Source organism: Astyanax mexicanus, chromosome 7 (assembly GCF_023375975.1).
Source record: "Astyanax mexicanus isolate ESR-SI-001 chromosome 7, AstMex3_surface, whole genome shotgun sequence".
NCBI lineage: Eukaryota > Metazoa > Chordata > Actinopteri > Characiformes > Acestrorhamphidae > Astyanax > Astyanax mexicanus.
This window is the reverse complement of record NC_064414.1, coordinates 41,915,630-41,938,125: the sequence shown is the minus strand read 5'-3', so window position 1 is coordinate 41,938,125 and position 22,496 is coordinate 41,915,630. Positions and strand designations below refer to the sequence as shown.

General features: G+C 39.0%; 2 protein-coding genes across 5 annotated transcripts in view; both read right to left on the bottom strand.

Moving 5' to 3' along the window:
* Window positions 1–17,235, bottom strand: part of zswim8 (zinc finger, SWIM-type containing 8) — a 37,576-nt gene extending 20,341 nt beyond the window's left edge. The window contains exons 1-5 of one of the 3 annotated variants that reach the window (XM_007258716.4): window positions 16,064–17,234; window positions 14,942–15,596; window positions 9,638–9,791; window positions 8,405–8,499; window positions 4,105–4,277 (exon numbers count right to left, since the gene is read on the bottom strand). In XM_007258716.4, coding sequence (XP_007258778.3) covers window positions 4,105–4,277; window positions 8,405–8,499; window positions 9,638–9,791; window positions 14,942–15,119 — 600 coding nt within the window. In that variant the 5' untranslated portion in view covers window positions 15,120–15,596; window positions 16,064–17,234. Of the gene's footprint in view, window positions 1–4,104; window positions 4,278–8,404; window positions 8,500–9,637; window positions 9,792–14,941 lie in introns of all 3 variants that reach the window. The other 2 variants (XM_022684605.2, XM_007258717.4) reach the window with 2 other exon arrangements.
* Window positions 17,236–18,789: 1,554 nt separating this feature from the next.
* si:ch211-51a6.2 (neurotrypsin) overlaps window positions 18,790–22,496 on the bottom strand; it is a 28,485-nt gene continuing 24,778 nt past the window's right edge. For both annotated transcript variants that reach the window (XM_015608243.3, XM_007258777.4), the window contains exons 13-14: window positions 22,194–22,474; window positions 18,790–21,042 (exon numbers count right to left, since the gene is read on the bottom strand). In XM_015608243.3, coding sequence (XP_015463729.3) covers window positions 20,729–21,042; window positions 22,194–22,474 — 595 coding nt within the window. In that variant the 3' untranslated portion in view covers window positions 18,790–20,728. The remainder of the gene's footprint in view (window positions 21,043–22,193; window positions 22,475–22,496) is intronic.

Here is a 22,496-nt window from a genome sequence, read left to right as displayed (position 1 = left end):
GCACAACTTTATGAGATGCCTTGGAAATACTCACACCTGTATAAATTGTGAGGTGTTCTCTTGTGAGTGAGGCTGAACACTGGTCAGCATGTCAAAGTGGGTGTTGCGTTTGGTGATGCTGGCAGCATTTGGTTAGAACTGAATAGTGACTCTGGCAAAAAGCACATTAATATTCAATACAGGAGGCACCACAACAATACACCTGAATTTCAGCATTTGTTTAGCTTCTATGAAGTCTAGGTAGAAGTCTGAAGCTTAAGTTATGTTAGCAATGGATTTTGCGAGTGACTAAATTAAAGGCAATAGAGAACTGCTGGTGTCCAGAAAAAAAAACAATGTTGGACTAACAGTATTGTGATGCATTCAGAATGCTTGCACTTTGCAAAGCTAGACATTTCAGGACCACTTATTAACATTTTAAAGCTCCTTATAGTGCAGTTATTGTCATAATCCATTTTCCTGATCTTTTAATTATTTAAATATATGTTAAATTAACTTTATTAACTGTAAGTTATTTTAGGCACAAAACGAGCACTAAGCAACTGGGAAAATATGCATTTGTAGGTCACCTTTGTACACCAAACATGCATACTCTTAACCCACACAGACTGTGGGCAGCACACATTTAAGCAGAAAGCAAGATAAGTCACACTAAAGATAAACCACAAGGTGTGAAAAACACCCACAGCCCACTCTACTGCTATAAGGTATAGTTTATACGCACACCACCTGTTATTTCTTGCTAAAGTTTGTATAAAACTAATTCATCACTGCAGGACAAAAGCTAAAAATATAGACCACAGTCTTTGGAACACCAGGTTATACATTACAGGCCTCATATAGAAGCCATTATAAAGACTAGGACCTGAAGGTCTGTGAAGCGGTAATGGGTTCACAGCTTACCCACCAGTTTCAATACAGCACTGCTCATTAAAGGTCAGTATTGGTGCCAATTTGAAATCTTGAGGAGACTGCAGAGGACTGCGTGTCTCTCAATGACATACCACTGTACCTGTGGAAGGCTAATGAACACATTGAGAAACCATGATACAAATTTGTAAAGCAGCAGGACAGAGGATAAAATGGCTTCTAATTAGAGCTGGACAGTAAACCGGTTTTAGTTTTAATTCTTGTGTCATGCATTTTTCATGTAAAATAAAATGTAAAAAAAATGTTAATGCTGCAAAACGCAGCAAATAAAATATAATACTGTTCGTCCAGCACTACTGCTGATAAGTGAACACCTTCAGAATTGAACTGCATATTGCAATTAACAAGATGTTAGTGATCTTTCTTTATATTTTATTAAAAAAACATATGTGCATATAATCCGAGTAAAAAAAATGCTTAGAACAGTGTGATCTGAAAACAGAGCACAACACAACTGGTCACGATTTAAACACTTAACTTAAGCAATTAAACTTAATTAAACTTAAACAATGATTATTATGTAGTATAGTCAATAAACTGTCCTAGAAATTATTGTGAAAAATGAAACTGTCATTATACGCCATTTTATTTTAAATCATATGATATGATAATTATAAAATACTTGCAATAACGAGTAATTTATTATAAAGAATATTCAGCCATTAAATCATTTGATAATTTATTAATACTAATTTAAAGAATGTTTAAATATCTTATACAAAAAAACGTAAATAAAATAAAACCACAGTTTTTATGTTGTCCTATGTTAATGGGCTGTCTTTGCTTAAAACAACAAAAAAAAACATAATGGGCAATATTGAGGTCATGGGCATATGTGATATGATGAATCAATAAGTGGATCTGGATCTGTTATTGTGTCAGGCAAACAGAACCCAAAATGATCCACTGTCTGCTCCAATTGGTAAATAAATAAACACGCAGCACACACAGCTGGAAAATTACATTTGACTCTATTTGAGGATCCAAAAGGTGAATAAAATCTCACACTTTGCTTCTTTACTGACAAGCAACAAGACAATGTTGTGCATTCATTGTTAACAAACAAAGCCCGCAAGTGTGAGGAAGTTTAGTCAAAATGAGCTCATTACAATTTCCCCACGCTGAAGCATGCAGAAGAGAGGGAGCCCAACCACAAACATGCAAATGCTAAAAGCCACCCACGACCTGGGCTGCTGGGTCTATCTGGCCGAGCAGGGCCCTCCTACAGGGGGATATCAGGACGGAGCAGATCCCTGCCTCCACCCTCTGTGCTCCACAGGGAGTCTTCAGACTTAATCAAAAGCCTCTCAGCACTCTCACACCCACACCAACTGCACTCAGATAGAGATACATCCTAGTCATAGGATAGCAGTAGTGTACAATGATGAGAGTTTTTTTGGTGTTCATTTCAGGGCTAGTCTATGTTTTAATGAACATGAACCATCCACACAGACACATTGCTGTGCCTGTCTGAGAGAATTGTTCAGTAAATGGAAATAGTACTCAATAATCTCAAATGATCAAAAATCTGTGCATTTCTGATCTTTGTGTATAGTCTACTCGCATCTTTGAAGTACATAGTCAAAACAGCCCTGAATCTGTTACCATTACACCCTCCAGTTTTGATTTAGTTTGTTCGATAAAAATGTATAGGAGAATGTATATGTTTTTTGAGCTGTTTATGTGCTGTTTGCAATAGTGAACCATCAGATTCAGTTGCACATTCATACGAAAGCTATAGTAGCTGTACTTGTCAGCAGTGCTGGTTTTTCAATGCACTGTACTCACTGTACTTATTTACAGTGAGGAAAATAAGTATTTGAACAGACTGTGACTTTGCAAGTTCTCTCACTTAGAAATCATGGATGGGTCTGACATTTTCATCTTAGGTGCATGTCCACTGTGAGAGACATAATAAAAAAAATCCGGAAATAACAATGTGTTTTTTTTTTCAAATAATTGATGTGTGTTACTGCTGCAAATATGTATGTGAACACCTGCCAATCAGCAAAGGTTTTGGCCCTCAACAACCTCTAAAAAGTCCATCTTCACTCCACCTTATTCTATATTAGAAGCACCTGTTTGAGGTCGTTAAGACACCTGTCCGCCCCACACAATCGGTAAGACATGACTAAGACCAAAGAGCACTCCAAAGACACCAGAGACAAAACTGTAGACCTCCTCAAGGTTGGAAAGGACTATAATGTAATTGCCAAGCAGCTTGGTAAAAAAAGATCAACTGTTATTAGAAAATGGAAGCTCAACATGACTGCCAATCTCACTCTAAAATCTGAAATCTGTGGAACAAACATGTCCACACATCCCTGAAAAAAATCAGATGCATCTCATTAAAGCACAGTATCAGATCATCATCAGATCATTCACGTCAGCCATAATATAAGGGGCTATAATGATAGTGGTGGGGGTGCAACCAGGAGCCGATTATTTATCTGAGGGCTTTAATCGGTGCTGCTGTATTGTTCAGTAGTGCTGATGATGCAGTGAGGAACTGTTCATATGCCAGTGGGCTTTAATCTGAGGGGCTGTGTTGGTCAGCAGTGCTGGTGTGGGACAGATTATTTGTCTGTGGGCTTTAATTAAAGCAGCTGCATCAGTCAGTTGTGCTGATGATGCAGCGAGGAGCTGTTTATAGGTCTGACAGTATTAATCAGGGTGGCTTTATCGGTCAGTTGCAATGGCCATGCAATACAGAGCTGTAGGTCAGTGGGCTTGAATCTGAGGGCCTCAGTGGTCAGTTCCACTGCTGGTGCAATGGCGGCATGCTTTGTGAGTGCTCTGATGAGACCTTGTAGCAGTGTACGAGTTCTGTGTGCTCACTTGTTAAAGAGTCTGTGGAGAACAGAGGCTCTAGAACATAAGTGAATTAATAAGCTCTCAGAGGCACCGTGTTAAAGACTATGAGGCATTTCCTAATGAGTTTGTTTGGCTATGTTATAGAAAATGCACCTAAAGCTAAATCCTCTTAATTAAGCCATCTGACAGCAGCCTCTGGTACAGTTCATCTTACCTCATTTTTTTTGCCCCATTAAACCAAACAAAACTAAACTGAACTGAAAAAAAAAACAAATCGAACAGGATACAGGATACCATCTTGCTATGCTTTCATGACTCAGTGTCTGACTGTAAGCATGTGCGGAGGAAAAAAAAACTCACATTGTGAATCCTGAAGAGGCATAGCGCCACCACGTGAGCACACCATTTGGCCCCGGCTCCGCATGTGCAACTGCAGGAAGTGATCCGGCAGCGGTCAAACATGACCGCCACATTGTAGGCACCCTTTGATTGGCCAGCCTGGGGCGAGACAACAGTGGCACTGAGGTGGAAACCTATAAAATAATAAAAGCAAGAGAATAGTGAGGTTACTGGCACATCTTTCATGCGCATCACATAATAAGCACTGAACAGCACTGCGCTGCACTTCCTGTACTGTTGCGTGTATCATGCATGTTGAAGGCTGACCTGGTGTACCAGCTTAAAAGACTTCTGATACAAACGTCCTATTGTGAACAGCACCTACAGCGTTTAATGCAGTGACCTTAAAAACATGATGTGTAAATTCTGAGCTGACCTTTCTTTGATATGATAATCACAATACAGCAAAATAAAAAATCCCACTGTGATCCTAAAAAAAAAAAAAAGAGTTGCACAAGTAATCACATTTAAAACACACCCTTTGCACAGCTCTTGATGAGGACAGAGCTGTGTGTAACAGTTTTCTTAAATAACAGACCTTTCGTGCTGCTTCTTCCAGTTGCACTGCTTATTAACATCAGTCTGAACATGTTTCAGTCATTCAAATAAAAAGGTTAGTTTTAAAGCTCTATTTACTAAAATAAAAATTCAGGTTCAATCATAAAAACAGCACATTTTGTATTTGTTTTGATATTTACTGTGAACATTTCAGAGTTTTTTTGTATAACTGTTACTGTTTGCAGTTTATACACATGTGTAACATTCAACACTTTGTACTGTGGCAGAAAATATACTTCTACAGACGATTTTATGTTTCTACTAAATGCTTGAAACTGTTAACACTTATTTAGCTTTATATGCAGTAGTATAGTCTGGGCATTAATGCAAATGTTTTTATACAATCTTTTCTGCCATATCACCAAGAATGTCATTGTTGCAAAAATACGCAGAAATATTGTAACATTATTTTAGGGTAATATAACCCATCCCACTATCTCTTTTCATAGTTTGCGTCTAGATTTTTTCCCCCTGCATTATTCTTGTCATATTTGTGAAACATTTTAAAAATGTCAGAGGACACCATCTGCAACTTTTAGGTCAAGCTTGTGTCTCAGTAAGTTGACTCTGTGGTAATTCTGATACTAATAGTAGTCATCACACTGTATGGAGACCATACAGGAAATGAAAAATGTTATTTTTGCGTGGTCAAAGTGTGTATGTGTGTGTGTGTGTGTGCGTGTGAGAGAGAGAGAGAGTGTATGAGAGAAAAAAAGATAGAGATAGAGTGGTTGTGTGTGTTTGAGAGTGAGTAAGGAAGTAAGAGAGTGGGGGTTGGCCAGAAGCTTTTACCACTGGCACACAGCCAGCTCTCCTCTGGCCAGCTCAGAGAGAGAGAGAGAGAGAGAGAGGGGGCAGTGGGTGGTTTCAGCTCAAAGCTGCTGTTCCTGATTCAACAGGCCTCCTTCATAGGCCAACTCTATTCCAGCCCCCCCTCGCACTCCCTTTCTCGGACCCTACCTGTTTGCCAAAAGCCCCTTTTCTTCTTGACCCACTTCCTTCTTTCAGTGGCCACCAGTGGGGCAAGAGGGCTCCAAAATGTCACATCCAATTCTGCTAAAAACTGCTTAACCTCATTTAGCACCAATATGGCTCCTATCAATGGGACAATGAGAATAAGAGGGTATGGCCCACAGCTGGCAACAACAGTGGATTGTATTTTAAAACATTAGCTCTGTGGATTATCAGTGTCTGATACACGTAACAGAGCGCTGCAGTTTGTTATGAATGTCACACAGCAGATGTGAACTGAACTGAATAGTCAGAAAAGCTTGTTCTGGTTCACCGTGCTCTCCTTTGGCATAATTAGTGCTACAGTCGGATATGCTTTAAGCTATTGAGATGCAGACAGCGCAGCTTATTCTTCCTCAGACTGCTCCCAGGTGGGATTGCAGCAACGCTTGGTTAATGAGCTAATAACAGAGATTTTAATAGCACCCAAGGGAGTCGGGAACCAGTCAGTACATCGATCATTATAATAAAGCAATACTTTTTCACCCCACACTTACATTTACATACCCAGTTACGAGCGAAATGTTTGAAAAGCTTTATTTAGATTTATTTCTCAATAAATGCTTCATTGAAGGTAATCTAAAGTTATTCCAGATCAAGAAACAGCATTATTTTTCAAGCATTATAAAAATAAATACACTACAACCAATAGTTTAAATCAAATCAAAGACAAAGACATACATTTGTCTTGGGGGAAAAAAGCACTGGTACAATTTTATGTTCAACTTCAGTTACCCTTTTTTAAGTGAGCCTCATAAAAAGACATTTTAGAAGAATATGTCTCAAGAAATGATGTGCATTTGCTTTTAAGACAGAAGTGAATTACATAAGAGCTTCTAAAGACGCAGGCCTCCATCCGTTTAAAGACTAGCAAACGGTTATAAATGGAAAAATAACAGCTGTAACAACTGTAGCTTCTCTTGCTAAGACTGAGCAACCTAAAAAAAATCAGCGCAAGGGCACGCTGTAAAATCTTTAAACAAGTAATAAAAAAAGCTACAGTGACAGTTCAAGATCTGTGAGCATCTTTAACACTTGAGATCATCTGTTATTTTTGGGAGTGAAAAAGTAAGGGAGACTTTTCTGTGGTGTTCATGGAAAACAGAGCACACTGCTGCTCTTTTTACATCTGCTAATGTCACCTGAATGTTCTAAAGTAAAGTAGTCATGATTTTTTAGAAGGAAAGGTAGAATGCATTATTTTAAAGAAAACAAAACACACAATAATACATATAAAGTATACATATGTAGAAATACTGGGTTTTTTTTGTAAACTAAAAGGCCACCCTTAATGACCCGAGGGACCAATAGATTCCAAAATGGAGCAGGAATATCCACAGCATAATGTCAATAAATCTAATCTAAGTCTATAATGTACAATTGAAAAGGGGTTGTAGTAGCAAGGCCATGATTAGTGACAAATAATACACAGAGAAATTAATAACAACTATTATTATTATTATTATTATTATTATTATTATTATTATTATTATTATTATTACTACTACTACTACTACTACTACTACAAAAACAACTCAAGAATAAAAATGCATTATAAGATAAAGAGCTAATTAACAGTAAAACAAAACAAGAGATGTAAACAGAGTAACATTGCTCATGAAATTGAGCTAAAATCTCACCTAAAAGATTAGGATCACTTCAATAAGAACATCTAATTATTACTGAGTATCACTTTTGAATATCCTTTTAGGAATAACACTAAATGCATATTTGATGTTTTAAACTGTCAGTCATTGGTGTATTTCAAAAGCTAAAGAAAGGGAAGAAGGGAACTAAGAAAATTTAATGGTTGAATGTAACTGAAAAGGAAGTTGGATCCTAGAGTGCAAAGACAGAATATTTGGGACTTTGAAATAACGCATGGTTATGGTATAGTTTGGTGTACAATTGAAAGTGTGAAAGCAAAACAGAGAGGAAGAGAGACTATGTGTATGTGTGTGTGTGTGTGTCTGTGTGTGTGTGTGTGTGTGTGTGTGTGTGTGTGTGTGTGTGTGTGTGTGTGTGTGTGTGTGTGTGAGAGAGAGAGAGAGAGATAGGGAGTGAGAGATTGACAAAAGGATGGGTCAGCTTTGGGCCAGCACTGTTCTATGCCTTACCAATGCCAGCTGCATGAAGATGAGTCTGTGCTGCTGTTGCTGCTGCTGTGCAGCCCACCAACTCAAACAATAACACTCATTCACAGAGGCAGCGTTCAAACCCACCACACTTACATTTAGCCCTGCCAGAGACACTGGGACTCAAATAACTCCACTGTTTAGAGAAGCATGGATTTTCAGGAGTGACATAGGGAAACCAGAGAAGCTCTCCAGCCGTGTGCTGAGCGCTGAGCGGAACAGGCCAAGTAAATGATGGGTTTGGCATGGCTGACACATAATGTAGTGCCAAAGGCCAATGCTTTACAAAGGTGAAAAGAAGCGAGGAGATAAAGCTGGGTTAGCACCAATGACCAAGGTGATCAATGTCACAATGTAAAAAGCCTTTCAGCTCTTTCTGGACAAGGGTTGTTAACCATAAATTTTATATGGTATGCAATATTAATATTACAATGAGTGTAGTGGATTCAAAACAGTTCACCTGAAAAAAAGTCTAGACTAGTTCCCTCTATGTTCACAATGCTAATGATGAAGAGTCTATGTGGGTTGCGCAGCATGAAATGTATGAGATTTCTCACCTATCTGCAGGGGATCTTTCACAGCCCTCACCCGATAGAGCTGCTCGCCACGCTGGAACTCATCAGGACTCCCATTGGCCAAGCAAGAGTACAACCTGCAGAGAGCATATAAAAAAAGGAGAGAAAATGAGAATCTGAGGAGCTGGGAAAGAAGAAAAAGACAAACAATCCAACACACACTTCATTCTATTTTATTAACACACACCTGGTGACTTTAAGATGATTCATTACACCTCAAGGTTCCTTCTAACACAATAAAGACTGATGCAACTTTGATATTAGTCATGCATTAGAATTCACTAGCAACTCTGAATTAGGGCTGTCACAAAAACAAAAATGTAATTCTGTTGATCAGTTGATCCAGACACCAATAGTATGATGATACTTGATTCTACATTATGGGAAAAAAAAATGAACAAACTATAACTATTGCACACCAACAGCCAGCTTCCTCTTCTTTAGTGCATTATAGGAATTCACTCTAGAATTCATCCTGCTAATTATATCAGCATCACATTATCAATAAACAACAGAAACCAAGCTCCAGTGGCAGCAATACATGCAATATAACTTCCTCCACCAGGTTTACAGATAATGTGGTACACAGTATAATCTGACCTTTCTGTTCTTCATTGTTTTCTTTCTGTGGTTTCTGATTAAAGACTTTGAAAAAGATATGCCAGCCTCCACAACAGTGTTTAACTGGAACTTGAACTAGTTTTATTTCATCCACTGCTGCTGTCTTCCACAGTCTCTCAGGGTTTTGGTCTAGCTTTTTAAGAATGCCAGCTATACTAACCTTTAAGTTTCTACTTCTCCAATGAATTCCATTGCATAATGTCATTAAATCTGTCTATAATGTAATTTTGAAAAGGAGTTGTAGGACCTAAAGGTTCTGCTATGTTTTTGATGTGTCTGCTTTGGTTGTTCAGTCATATGCCAGAATAGTACACACTTGCATCACACCTTTTTGGACCACAAATGAAGTTTCCATAAAAAGCTACTAAACACAAATCTGTTAATTTTGTCAACTGTCTAGTTACTTTACATCATGTGAAATATAAGAAAACAACATAAACAGTGTATGCAATATTGCTGAAGCCTTTGATGCTTTTACTCATATCTGAACTGCTTCATCTTTGAATCCATTTTTCTAGGTACTTATCATTCAGACTGTAATAGGAACATGTTACCCTAAATGCAAATAAAATTACAAGTCTCTCTCAAACTCACCTGATGTCCTCTTCATTTTCAGGAAAGCTCCAGTAGGCAATACGGAGCTGAAGCTGCTCTGGAACAGGAGGGTAGACTTTCTCCACCACTTCAAATGGGATATGGAATGCCACTTGCTTGGCTGACAGCTCCACCAGTGGGATAACCTGTCCATCTGAGAAAAGAGTTGAGAAGTCGAGTTGAGAGCTGCTCACCTGTCTTTTAAGCTGAAGCTATGGATAAACTGCATGTCATGTAACACTAACAAGAGATTACAAAAAAATATAAACAATCCTTTGTTTTCAGACAGTACAAATGGCATGCATTGTTCACAACTGTATTAACACCAAGTAAACAGTTTTTCCATTACATACAATACTAACCACCCTTTGCACCATACTTATCACCCTAGAAACACACAAGACTGACAGCTAAAATAAATGATCAAAAACCTTCTTGGGGGACAGAAACCACACTGGCTCAGTAACAAAAATAAAACAACTGCTCTCGCTTTAACAATACACTTCCAAGCCATGCTGTGTATCACAGCTGACCATATTTGGCATCAGGCAAGCTGTCTAAACAATGCAGTCACAAATGATGGCTGCAGTTCAGACAAACCATTTCAGATGAAGGGTGGAGAGTCAGATAATGCCTGAGTACATTACACTGAGTTCTTAGAATTGAGGTTCAAGACCTCAGGCAACCTATTCTGTCCCAAAGCCAGACTGAACATACACTGAGAGGTTTATAAAGAGAATAGGAGCAGGAAAGCTGCCAGTTAGACCCAGCAGGGTACATCCGGAAGGGTTATGGCTTCCTGATGGGGTCCTGTACTCAAATGTCCACTTGCTTAAAACACGGAGTTCAAAATCCACTATGAGGAACTGCTTAACATAAAAGAACACACATTTTTTAAAAATGTGTACAATGTACAGACTGGCATGCCACATTTTTAGATGTAAATTCAAAAAACTGTTTGTGGGCACTGTGGTATAGTCACAATACATTTAGGAAGTAAGCAAAGTCCTAGAACAATCATACAATTTTCTATTTAAACACTGTACTGTTTATAAAGAGCAATGCTGAGTCTTATGTTTAACTGCTAGGCGATATGATATTTCATATAAGCTGCTTACGCAGCTCATTTGGCTCAGTGTTCGAGTTTTCCTCCATGTTCAATTAATGTTACAGACTGGAAAATGTGGAGTCACATGACTATACAAGGATTAGCATTTTATCGAATAGACATTTAGATTAATTTGCTTAGATGTTTTATATGTTGTCACAAACCTGGTTCGTTAATTACCGGTAATTGTCTGATTACTTACATCATGCATGTTATTCATAAAGATGCCCACAAAATTTACATCCTTATTTCTCTCTACACCTGAATGTGTCAATCAACACTTAAATAATGGTGCATTTATTATTCAGTATCAGCTGCACCTGAAGATAAAGTAGTAAGACAAATACAACTAGAACATCATGTAAACGGGTAAGGTCTGACAACTTTATGTGCTAAACTAATTGGATATGCTGGTTGGAGTAACACTCCACTAACATCTGGGATTTGTTATGACAGGAAACCATCTTGAGGCAAAGGCACAGTAATCCACTGCCCTGTGTTACTTTATTGCTTGACCTTAAAACATAAGATGTCCCATCAATATGCCACTCAACACTGCCAGGTCTACAGAGAACCTAATGACTTCAAATAGCTCTAATAGGTTGTTTGGATATGAGTACTTTTTCTCTGAATTCTTTATTTTTTATTTTTTTACTGCTCAGTCCTGGAGAACAGTCAGAATGAAAAATTCAAACACTTCACATCAGACCTTCATGCTTCCACATGGTGTCAGTTAAGTTTTGAGGAGTATGGGGTATCCGTTCAATGACTGGTCATGACACAGCATACTGAAAAGACCAAAATACTCTTTGATGTCCTCTCTCTGAATGCCCAACAATTTTCTGGCCTGCCAAAGAGAGTTGACTGCAGATGGCATAAGTTGGGAGTGTGACTGATCCTGAGAGCCAATAAGCAAATCACAGGGAAACACACTAGCACATAGAAAACCGTGTCAAACAGAAAGAAGGTGATCTGAAAAGGAACTGGTGTCACTGCCAAGAAAGACAGAACTGGATATCATAAAGAGGTTCAATGTTTCCAGTAACAAGGGCTGAACAAAGTGTTATGGGCCAACCAAATCAGCTATTAGCTAATAATACTGAACAATGAAGTTCCACAGCTTAATCAATATCATAAAGTCCCTAAAGACAAATTGACAATATTATTGTATGTATTATGTATTATATAATGTATTACAATGTATTATGAAATTTATCAATGCTGCAAAGCTGACCTTTTCCATTGGTTCTCTTTGATTTTAACAAACTAGCATAAAGATAACATGTCACAACATAAAAAAACAAGGATGGATAAGAAGTAAAGGTGAATTAACACTGGCTAATAACACTGAACCCCTGAGAGCTGTGAAAGATTTATACAGTACAATTAAAGGGGTAGTACTATCACTTTCTCACAGTGAGTATAAGGTGTTGAATACATTTTCTTATTAATCAACTTTTTTTCTCCTAAGGATCACTTCTTAACTAAATTATTTGAGTCTGCTTAAGGTTTGACCACATAAGTTACACTGGTTAGTATAACTGGTTTAACATTTAAATTATTCGAATTGACAAGTGGACTAGTCAATGCAACTCCTAACTTACACATGATGCATCACTACACAGACATTCCATGTTACTATATTTTACCTTCTAGAGGTTTTTATTACATAAATGTTTCATGATATGTCTAATAATACCATATCTTGCAACTCTTCTGAAATAATACTAATCATTTTTGCAAAGCAGATAAACGTATTTTCCATAAGAGCCTAAAAAAGGAAAAGGAAATTAAAAAAATTGTTGTAGTATGAAAATGTGAATGTCCATAACTGAGTAAGCAGAAAAGGTCCCCAAGTTCAAACATAATCTTTCAGGCAAAAAGAAAGAAATTCCCTTTTGTGTGTAAAACCAAGCAGCTGTAACCTGGTAGAGCAGCGTGGATCCTGGATATAGTGACTGATTAATATGCAGGTCGTAGATGTATCATTTTCCTGCAACCCTAGCCACTGCACCTAAATCCTCCAGCCCTAAAGGGAAGGTGCCTCTAGGCCAAGAAGATGGCCTGCCTCTCACGCCAGCCAGCCAACTCTGGTGACCATATGTGGAGCCAGGACAATGAGGAGCTGTGCCACAGGCTTCACTCTGTAGTTCCAAATGAGTTGGTTGTTTATGGAACAAACATTGAGCCATATACTACCTGTTCATATGGCTAAATTCTAGTCTTATTAAAGCTTTTTACCTTGCTAAAATCCCATATGGTTTGTTTGGTCCCTGTATAAAAGTACAGCAGCTATGCTTCGCAATGTAGCAGAATCCCTTCCTTGGACAGTATTGACAGTTACTCCAACAAAAGATACCCTTGATACTTGATAAAACAATGAACAAACAGGTGTCCCGGTACTTTTGTCCACATAGTGTGTATCAGGTTGTAAGCATACATGCAAAGCTTCTTAGTCACACAGAATCATCTTCCTACACCTTTGTTCCTGTGTCATTCTGTGCCCATTTCTTTTGTCTGAGGGCCTTTAATGAGACAACACTTCACACACAGTGTGAAATAAAAAAAAACTGTGCCTTGTGAGACACGAGAATTAATAGAGAAAGAGACAATGAGACAGGCGGTCAGTGTATATAGGTGTTAGTGAATGAGTGTTCACTCAGTTCCACCAAGCCATGTGGCATTACCATAGCCAGTCATAGGCTGACTAAGCCAGGGTGACCCACTGAGTAGGCTGGTAGACAGCTGTGCCTTTGTCGCTTATTATACAGGTCTGAGGCCTTACTACTCACAAACATACTGTCTGTAACTCAACAGAATAACAGGGTTAGCACTCAGAGAACGCTGCTGAGTGACAATATTCCCCCAACTCGTCCAGCAAGAGAAAGAAAAGTAGCTTTGGTCACGTGAAATACCCCCGGGCCTACTTCCAATACATATCCAACTAAAAACGAGGGATTTTGGTGTCTGGCGAATGAGCTGTACAAGATCAGCAGCATTATGCAGAATCATTAAACGAGGGGGTTTAGTGCTTTACCACAATACCCTGCTCTGAGGCAGTGACCTGCACAAGACAAAGCTCTTTTTACAGCCTCTGCTCTACTACACCCAACCCCCACCACTCCTTCAATCCAAACACCACAAGGCCTGTGCCTAGAAAAAGACCCTCACTGACTCACCCAATAAATGCTACTCTCACACCTTTACTCACAGCAGAACTCCAGCCATGCAGAAGTGTGCTTTAACAAACTTAAGTATGCCCTGTTTTGAGCTTTCTAGTGATGACCTTTGCTATATTAAGACACTGAAGAGCTTCCCCCAAACCAGGAACTTTAAGTAATAGTATTATTATGACTAAACCAGATAGTCTTGCTTGCTAAACAATGAATGTTTCGTTTTCCCCCCTTGTAAATAACAGAAAACATAAACAGAAAAGATACAGTACAGAAACAGTCTGCGCAAATGAACTAACTGTCAGTCTGGAAAACAACAACTTGTTGAATTTAATAGGGGGAAAAAAGATCAAAAGATGATGTGCTTTACAAGAACTTTTAAATGAACATTCTTTCAATTAAAAATAGTCAATCTATTGCTATAAATAAAGAGAAGAAATAAATTTACAGAACAAATCAGTTAGCCAGTTGTGTCAATGGATTGTTCCGGGGAACTATATCCCAGAATAACCCAAGAGTTTAGGAGCTGTCCTAACTTTAAATACTGTCACCTTAGCAGCTATAAAAGGGTTTTATTTGTACTAGGAATGCAATGAATATTCAGTAATGAAAAAGTAAAATGATTTAATAAAGTGATACAGTTTTTGTTGGCACATCTGCTGAATGTTAAAGCTGTTCATGTAAAACAAAAAAATGCATGTAGGCTATTTAGTTTATATGCAAGGGTAAAAAAAATTCTGGAAAATCCATGATCTGCCTTCAGCCTTTCTTTAAGTTCCATTTCAGGCAAATCTGCCGGAGCATCTTCAATTACTACTACACTATGCACGCTAAATGTTTTGACTCTGGTGGTCAATAACTTTGAATGAGCTGCATGCCAGTGTTGTCCACAGCAATGGACCATATATCCTTTGGTCTAAGGTCAGAGGTAAGGGCAGGGGCAGAGATCACATTACAATGACAAAGAGCTCACACACTACTCACAGGCTGTTTCATAACACAAGGGAGAAGAGCTGTAGTTACCTTTAATCTTAACAGTTGGTGAATTAGGGCCAGCAGACTGCTTTCTCCATCCTCTCCAATTCTGACAGAGGCTCTCTGCCTCTGATATAAATGAGCAAAGGGAATCCTCTTCAAAACGGTCAGAGTCTTCAAAGGAGAACCTCTCTCCGTCTTCCCACTCGGCGAACATTAGTTCCATTACATTCGCTGGTTGCAATTAGAAAAAGCTGAGGACTTCAACAAGGAGCGCACTAGCTAGTTAGTTTGAAGCTTTGGGAGTAGGACAGCTCACAGCTGACAGAGAGAGCAGGCAGCCTGCATGGGCGAAGCACTCTTCCACCGGGCAAGTCAGTCAGTTACAGCTGGGGGAGGGGAGGTGAAGAGAACCAAAACACAGCAAGGAAACTCTCCCAGAAAAAAAGTCTCACAGGCCAAGCAAGTCTCTCTTTGTGTTTTGCTCTCAGTCAGCAAATATGGGCTATTTACGATGACAACCTGAACTGGGCGTCAAAGTACATCCACTCCATACTCGTCGAGTCATTTCAGTCACATCTGATGATCTTCAGACAGCTTTAATGTGGAGTTAATCCATGTTTTTTTCCGGAGAGTGTTCCCACTGATTAGGTTAAGTTATCCAGCTAAAGCTAGAGTTTTTAAACTTCACATAATCAACCAGCTACAGATGGAGAAAAAAAATAATGGTTAAATGTTTATCTAGGTTAGATGAAATTAATATGCACAAATTGCCCTGAGATTAGATTTAGACTTTGACTTAAGAAGAGCTAAGAGAAATAGTTTAACACTTTTTTTTATCTTTCTAGATAATGGTTTCTTTGTGTTGGACCTCCTAGTTAATTAGGTTAGCTAGCCAACTAACGTTACCACTTTTGCACAGCAGATAAAGAATAAGCCACACAGCTAAGACCTTCCTCTTCCTCTCTTTTTCTTTCTATATTTCTTCTCTCCCTCTCTCTCTCTCTCTCTCTCTCTCGCTCTCTCTCTCTATTTCTACAGGCTAGTTAGCTTGCTTTAACAAACTAACTTCACTTCACTGTAAGGACGACAACGCTAGCTATATTTCCCTAGAAAGCTGCTTAGCTAACCAATCCTATTTCCAGTTCAATGTCCAAAGAAACTACTTACAAAGAGATTCCAATCTAAAAAAGTTAAGCTACTTCACTAGTAGCTAGCCAGCTTAGCTACTTTGTTCCCGCATTGCGACCCATTTCTCTTGTTTATCCACTCAGCTGAGCCTCTCGCTTCCTCTTGTCTCGCAATAATAGCTAGCTAGCTAGTTAGCGCTTCCTCCGGCTAGCCAAGCTATGCTAACGCTAAGTAGGCTTGCTAAGCTAGCTAAACATAAAACTAAGGCTGAGGAGGGGGAGAAAGCCAGGCCCCAACTGTAACAACGACTTGCTTACAACAAACACGGCCAGTTTAAACCAATTCACCAGTTCAAATGTTAAAAAAATACTTGTGTGGGGTTTTAGGCTTTGTCTATTCAGATAAAAAAATAAACAAACGAACAAAAGGCAGCACGCTAACAGCTAAGCTAACTAAGCTAGTTAGCTAAGATAGCTAGCTGTTAGTCACTAGCAAATAGTTTTGAGAAGGCTGCTGCTGCTGCCAGCTTAATCTGAACTGGGCAAAAAAGCGTTCACACACATTTTAGAGCTGATATGACATGTCCAAACGATATACGCAGTCCTTTCTAATAGGGAGGAACAATATTCAATACGATTTTAACGCTGACAAAGCTTTAAAGCTTTGTTAAAAATGGAAATACTTAACCTAGCTTAACCCAAATATATTCTTAGTTTAGCTTAGCTCCTCATAAACAAACGCTTTCCTCTCTATTTTCTTTTGTTTATCCGCCAATATATTTTGATTGTCCCTGAATACTAAAGTTAACCTTCTTTAAATTTATCTGATTAACTTCATCCACCGTGCAATACAGACTTGACATTTGTACACCGGCAAATAAGGCTAGCTCGCTATGTTAGGTAGCTAGCTATTCATCCTGTTTGTAGCTGCTGCTACTGCTGCTACTACTACTACAGCTAGATGCCCTCTCATATTTCTCTCATATTTTTCATACAACAGCTTGTCAGTGTAAGTCCTCCCGCGATCCCCCACCGGTTTCCCAGCCCCAATGTCCACAGGTACGTCCTGTCCCCGCACCGTACACTTCTCGATCTGAATCCCAAAATGTCTTTAAAAAAAGCCGACAATCTGAGCCGGGGTCCCCCAGATCCTCTCTCTCCTCTCCCCCCTCCTTTCCTCTTCGCTCTCCGCTCTGGAAGATGGCTCTGCGCTCGACAGCTTCAGAGAGAGCCGTGGTTCAATTCCAATAGCCCTACTTGGGTTCTAACTAGGGAGCTCAGGCGGTGTGTAGTAGTGCACTAGATAGGCACCCTAGTTAGGACAAACGCTCGCGAATTGGAAGTGAGCCTACGTGTGTTGCCACCATCAGCTGATCTGTTGTTCCGCCACACACTGGGTGACGTTTAAAGGCACTTTGATGGTCAGTACAGAAGAGGGTACAGAATGTATCATTCAACACCTGTTAGACCAGAGCTTAGGTTTTGAGCTCTTTTTGCTCTTGCTTTTCCAATTGAATGATTCAGCTTGTCTTTTTATCTAGATATCACTTTCATCCGTGCATGGGTTTTGATTTTGAAGGTGTATTTTAAATATACAGAATATTATACTATATAATAATATTAGAATAAAGATGTCAAGAGAAACAGTTTATATAACAAGATATTATGGATTGAATTATTACTCTTTTAATGTTTAATATCTTATATTCCAGTCGGACTGATCTTCCTGTGATAGCTACACACTCTGAACTGATACTGTTCTAGTATCAATTCAAAAACTGATACTAGATAACTGTTTTTTAGTGTGGTAAATGTCTTAGTCTTTATTCAGTTCTGTTCAGTGCTGGGTCTAAAAACAAAGAAAAGACTGCTTTGTCCACTGGTAAAACATTTATGAGATAATTATGAATTACAAATTGTGTTTTGTTTTTAAGTACAACAATAAACTAGTTACACACTGCAGACACTAACTATATAATTTGATTTATCTTCTGAGAACTATAGGCAACTATTCTACAAAATAAGCCTGGACTGGATTGAAACTTCTCTAGTTCTAACAAAACATCTATGTCAGATTTATAATCAGAATTGTTCACAGCTTTGCTCTTTTAGTAATGGATCCCATTGTCCTCACAAACTCAGAAAAGACCAGATAAGTAAAATAAGGAAATTGGCAGAAGATAAGGCTGTGATGAGTAGACACTATTATCACTATTTTTAACAGTACTGCATTACACAATGTGCTGGGGACAGAAACACAATGGGAGTTGGGTAAATGGCTCACTTACACAGGTTATACTCAACTTAGTCTGTGTTTTTAAAAGTGCCCAAACACAACAGATTACATATTTACTCACTAAATATTAGTACTTTCCACATTTAAACATCATTAAGACATTTAAATGCCTTTTAAATCTCATGTTGAGCTATTTCTTTCGTTTTTAAAAATGGAGGACATGGCAGAAATAATCGTTGACTAATCAACTAATCGAAAAATTATTAAATTAGTCGACTACCAAAGTAATCATTAGTTGCAGCCAAAACAGAAGATGGCCCAAGGTCTATAAGATTCTGGAACATTGCTTTGAGGATTTGACTGAAGAGGAGCCTTAATAAGGTCAGAATACTGGATGATCACCACTTTACCTCATCCCACAATTCCCCAGTTCCAGAAATATTTGAACATACTCAATAGTGTATTAGAATTAAATAAAACATGAAATCTTGCATTATAAAACATAACAAAATACACTGACCAGGGAGCAGTTTCACAGAAACAGGATTTATTTCTCATGTTTGTATAAGAGTATGGTTGCTAATGACATTTCACTTAAATAAATAATACAATTCAAAATCATCATTTGGCAACAGAAACAGTTTTGCATTGTAACACAGACTTGATAACACAATACAGTACAGTAAAGTGCAATATTGCTGGATGATGGTTCTCCACTTCATTCCAATGGACCTGTATACTGTCTTCTACACACATATGGCACATGGACCTTACGTCTAAAAAGGACCCCTTTCCTAGAGGTCTTTATCAGAACTGTAGAATTTAAGAGTGGTTAAATATTAGGCACAAGATGTGGTTGCGTATGTGGGTTGGTCTTCCGGTGTTTCATTGTGCTACACAGTAATGTGAGTTCTGCTACTTGCCGCAAATTAAACCTGGTACATATTCCAAATACAATATAAACAGATAGATCATGTATATATAATGTAGCATCATTAAACCTGTTTTTTTTTTACATTACATTGCCCCCGCAGACTCACATGTGTTTCAAAATTGCATACACTCATTCACAATAAATAGTACACCAAGATGTAGTTGCTGGGATTAAATGAAACTGTACATGTGTGATTGTAATGTTAATATATGTGACTGCAATATCAGAGTGCAAGAATACGTTTATTGGGAAAAAAATGGAAAAAGGAAGGAAATTAGACTGTAGTACCCTGTTGGGTTGCCCACAGATATTGCAGCTGGGCCTAAAGATCATGTACACTTGTAGGTTGCTCAAGTTGGTATCCCAATTGGTCTGATAATAAATCTGGCAACCACGCAGGCAATAGAGAGTGTTAAAACCTTGCAAACACTTACTGTGTGTGAGTGAGCATTATCCTGCTGAAAGTTTCCTGAAATAATCACAGGACCTGACTGTCACTGGATCCCAAACTGAACCTGAATTTGTTGCTAAAGGTAATATGGATCCAGGTTTCTCATTTCTAACACAGTTGAAAACAATAGCAATGGTGTCAGGCTGACAAAGAGCCTAGATGGTGGGCAGTCTGGCAAAACAACCACCCTGCTTCTCTCAGTCCAATGATACACCCCTTCTAAAACTCTATTAACTGGGCAAAATGCAAAAGTGCTTTATAGAGGCATTTAGCATTGTACCAAAAGGTACATTACCCAACAGCAGCTTTTGTGAGAGCCTTTTTATCAGTCAGCATGGGAAACAATTTTTCGCCCTCTTGTGGACAGACCCAGTGTCTAATCAGATCACACCTGTAATCATTTACATATCTGCCTGAAAGATAACTGCATGCTGAGTTTAGCAGCAACTTGGTATGCATTATTTTCTGTCAATGAGTGCATGTTAATTTATTTCAATATTCTTACGGCATTTGTGAAGTAGAGCTGTGAAATGAGTAGGAATCACAGTCTGAGGACTGAGGATCAATGAAGTGTGCCAGCTCTCCTGGAATGTTGATGAATTGAAGCAGAATCCACTCAGAACCCAGAAACATGAAGCCTGTTGACCACCAGTACTTAGATACATATAAAATAAGTGTAAAACATAAAGAACATCTGCAAATGTTCCACTAATATGGCATGCATTGTAGTGCAACATGGTTTTATAGTATCTACACAATCTTTATATACACTCTTTTCAACCAAGGCTAGGTCAATCTTGAGCATTCTGCACACTCAGTGTGACCTTCCCTCAATAATGTCAATCACATGGCTGAGATATACGACTTCCTCTTCCTCGTGGCCTTCACTTCAAGTGCAGTCAAGTAGAAAAGTTTGAAAATAAAAAATGGGATGCTATGAGCTGTAGAATGTGCAAAAATGAGGTCATCTCTCCTGACCGTGAACCACAGTTCAGCCTTAATCCCCTCAAAGGCATCACATACTTTACAGTAAAGTACTGTACATTAACAACACACAAGCCATTGCAACACTGTAACCCCAGACTTAAGAAGGAGCTTGGGTGACCTTCTCAATCCACTTTAAGAATCTGCTGACGCGGGTGTAAACCCCAGGATAGCTGGGGTCACCGCAGCCATGACCCCAGGAAATGACCCCCGTTAGCGTCCAGCGCCCGTTTGTGCCCTGACATACCAACGGGCCTCCACTGTCTCCCTGGCAACTGTCCACACGACGGTGGTTTGACAGGCTGCCAGCACACAGCATGCGACTAGTGAAGCGGCTGCCGTAGCGCTTCTTGCACTTCCCGGAAGGCAGCAGTGGAAGCCAGGCCTGCAGCAGGGTCCGAGAGTACTCTGAGTCTGAAAGAAATGCAGAGAGTTTTAGCTACATCTACTTTATTCCTACACTTACTGTCTAATTTATATAGTACAACTACCATCTAGGTGCATTTTATAAATGTACAATTTGCTAAGTGCAGCAGACCACGCTTGAGAGAATTAATGGAAAGAAAGAAAAAAAAGGGGGGGGGGGCAAGGGAATTTTGGGCTGGAGTTCTGAACTGCTTAGCTGAATAAGCCTACAGTTATATCCCCCCCTTGAGGAACGTGATGGTAGATTGGATGAAGGAGGTTCCTGGGGAGGTGGTGGGTTTGCGAACTTTCGTTGCGAAAGGTAGGTAGCTAGAGCTGGTTTTTATAGGGCGGTTGGTTGATAAGGGGTGGAGTTAAGAGTGTGGGGTTAGAGCGTGGTCCTTCTCCCAAACTTTTGTTATTGCATTAATCAAATTAAAGGCTGTTGCACCAACTGTTCTGCAGTAGGTTGCAGGGGATGTATTATTCCACTGTAATGTGCAAAACAGAGAGCCTTTAGAATCTGATGGATAACATTTTTAGACAGTTCTTTTAATAACCTTTTAAAATTGGTCCCTTTATTGTGACAAGTAAAAGAACCCCCTTTTTTAGCACTATTTGTTTCAGACCCATTTTGTTTAACCCTTTAAAGAGCCTATATCCTACATCTTATCTTGTTAATAGGTTTATGACACAAAAACTATTAAACAGACTCTGCGTTTAACGTGTGCACTGTGATTTTAACATGTATACTCTAACATTGACATTCTTTCTTAGTGTACCTTATTCAAAACCAGTACAGGCTGAAGCAGGTTAGATGGGTGGGGCTAAAACGCTTTATGGTAAATAAGTGGGTGTATTACTATATAATGGTAACACTGTCTTCTCATGACATCACACCATTTAATACGGTACACTGGATGCATATAATGGGCCTGTAATGCTTTAAATATACCCAATTATTGATTTATGGCCTGTTGGGCAGACTAAGGAATTTTTCCAGGTTAAGAAAAGTACAGAAAAGTGCAACAAGCACTTATAGTGTTACCTTCCTACATATGTAAGGGCTATAGGTAACTGCCTATTCCTGAATTTAACTTATAATTTAAATATGATTTCATGAATGTTGGTATAAGGACAAATAAAGCCAGATTGTTTACCTGTAACTCCCCAGCCTGTAATGACACAAGCAGCAGGTCTCTTGACCTTCTTGGCACTCTGATTAGGAAGGCAGGCAGCGTTGGTGTGAGGGTTAAAGGACACACAGTTCCCGTCTGTGCCCTTCAGCCTCACCAATGCGATATCATTCTCCCAGCCCTGGCTGTGGTACTTGCTGTGGAGCTCAATACGCTCAGGAGACAGAGTGCGCTCAAAATCATCCCTCTCCTCCGTGTGGTAATCTCCCAACCGCAGAATGTAGCGAGAGGGATCAGTGCCAAACCTGTGAGAGACAGAGATAGAGA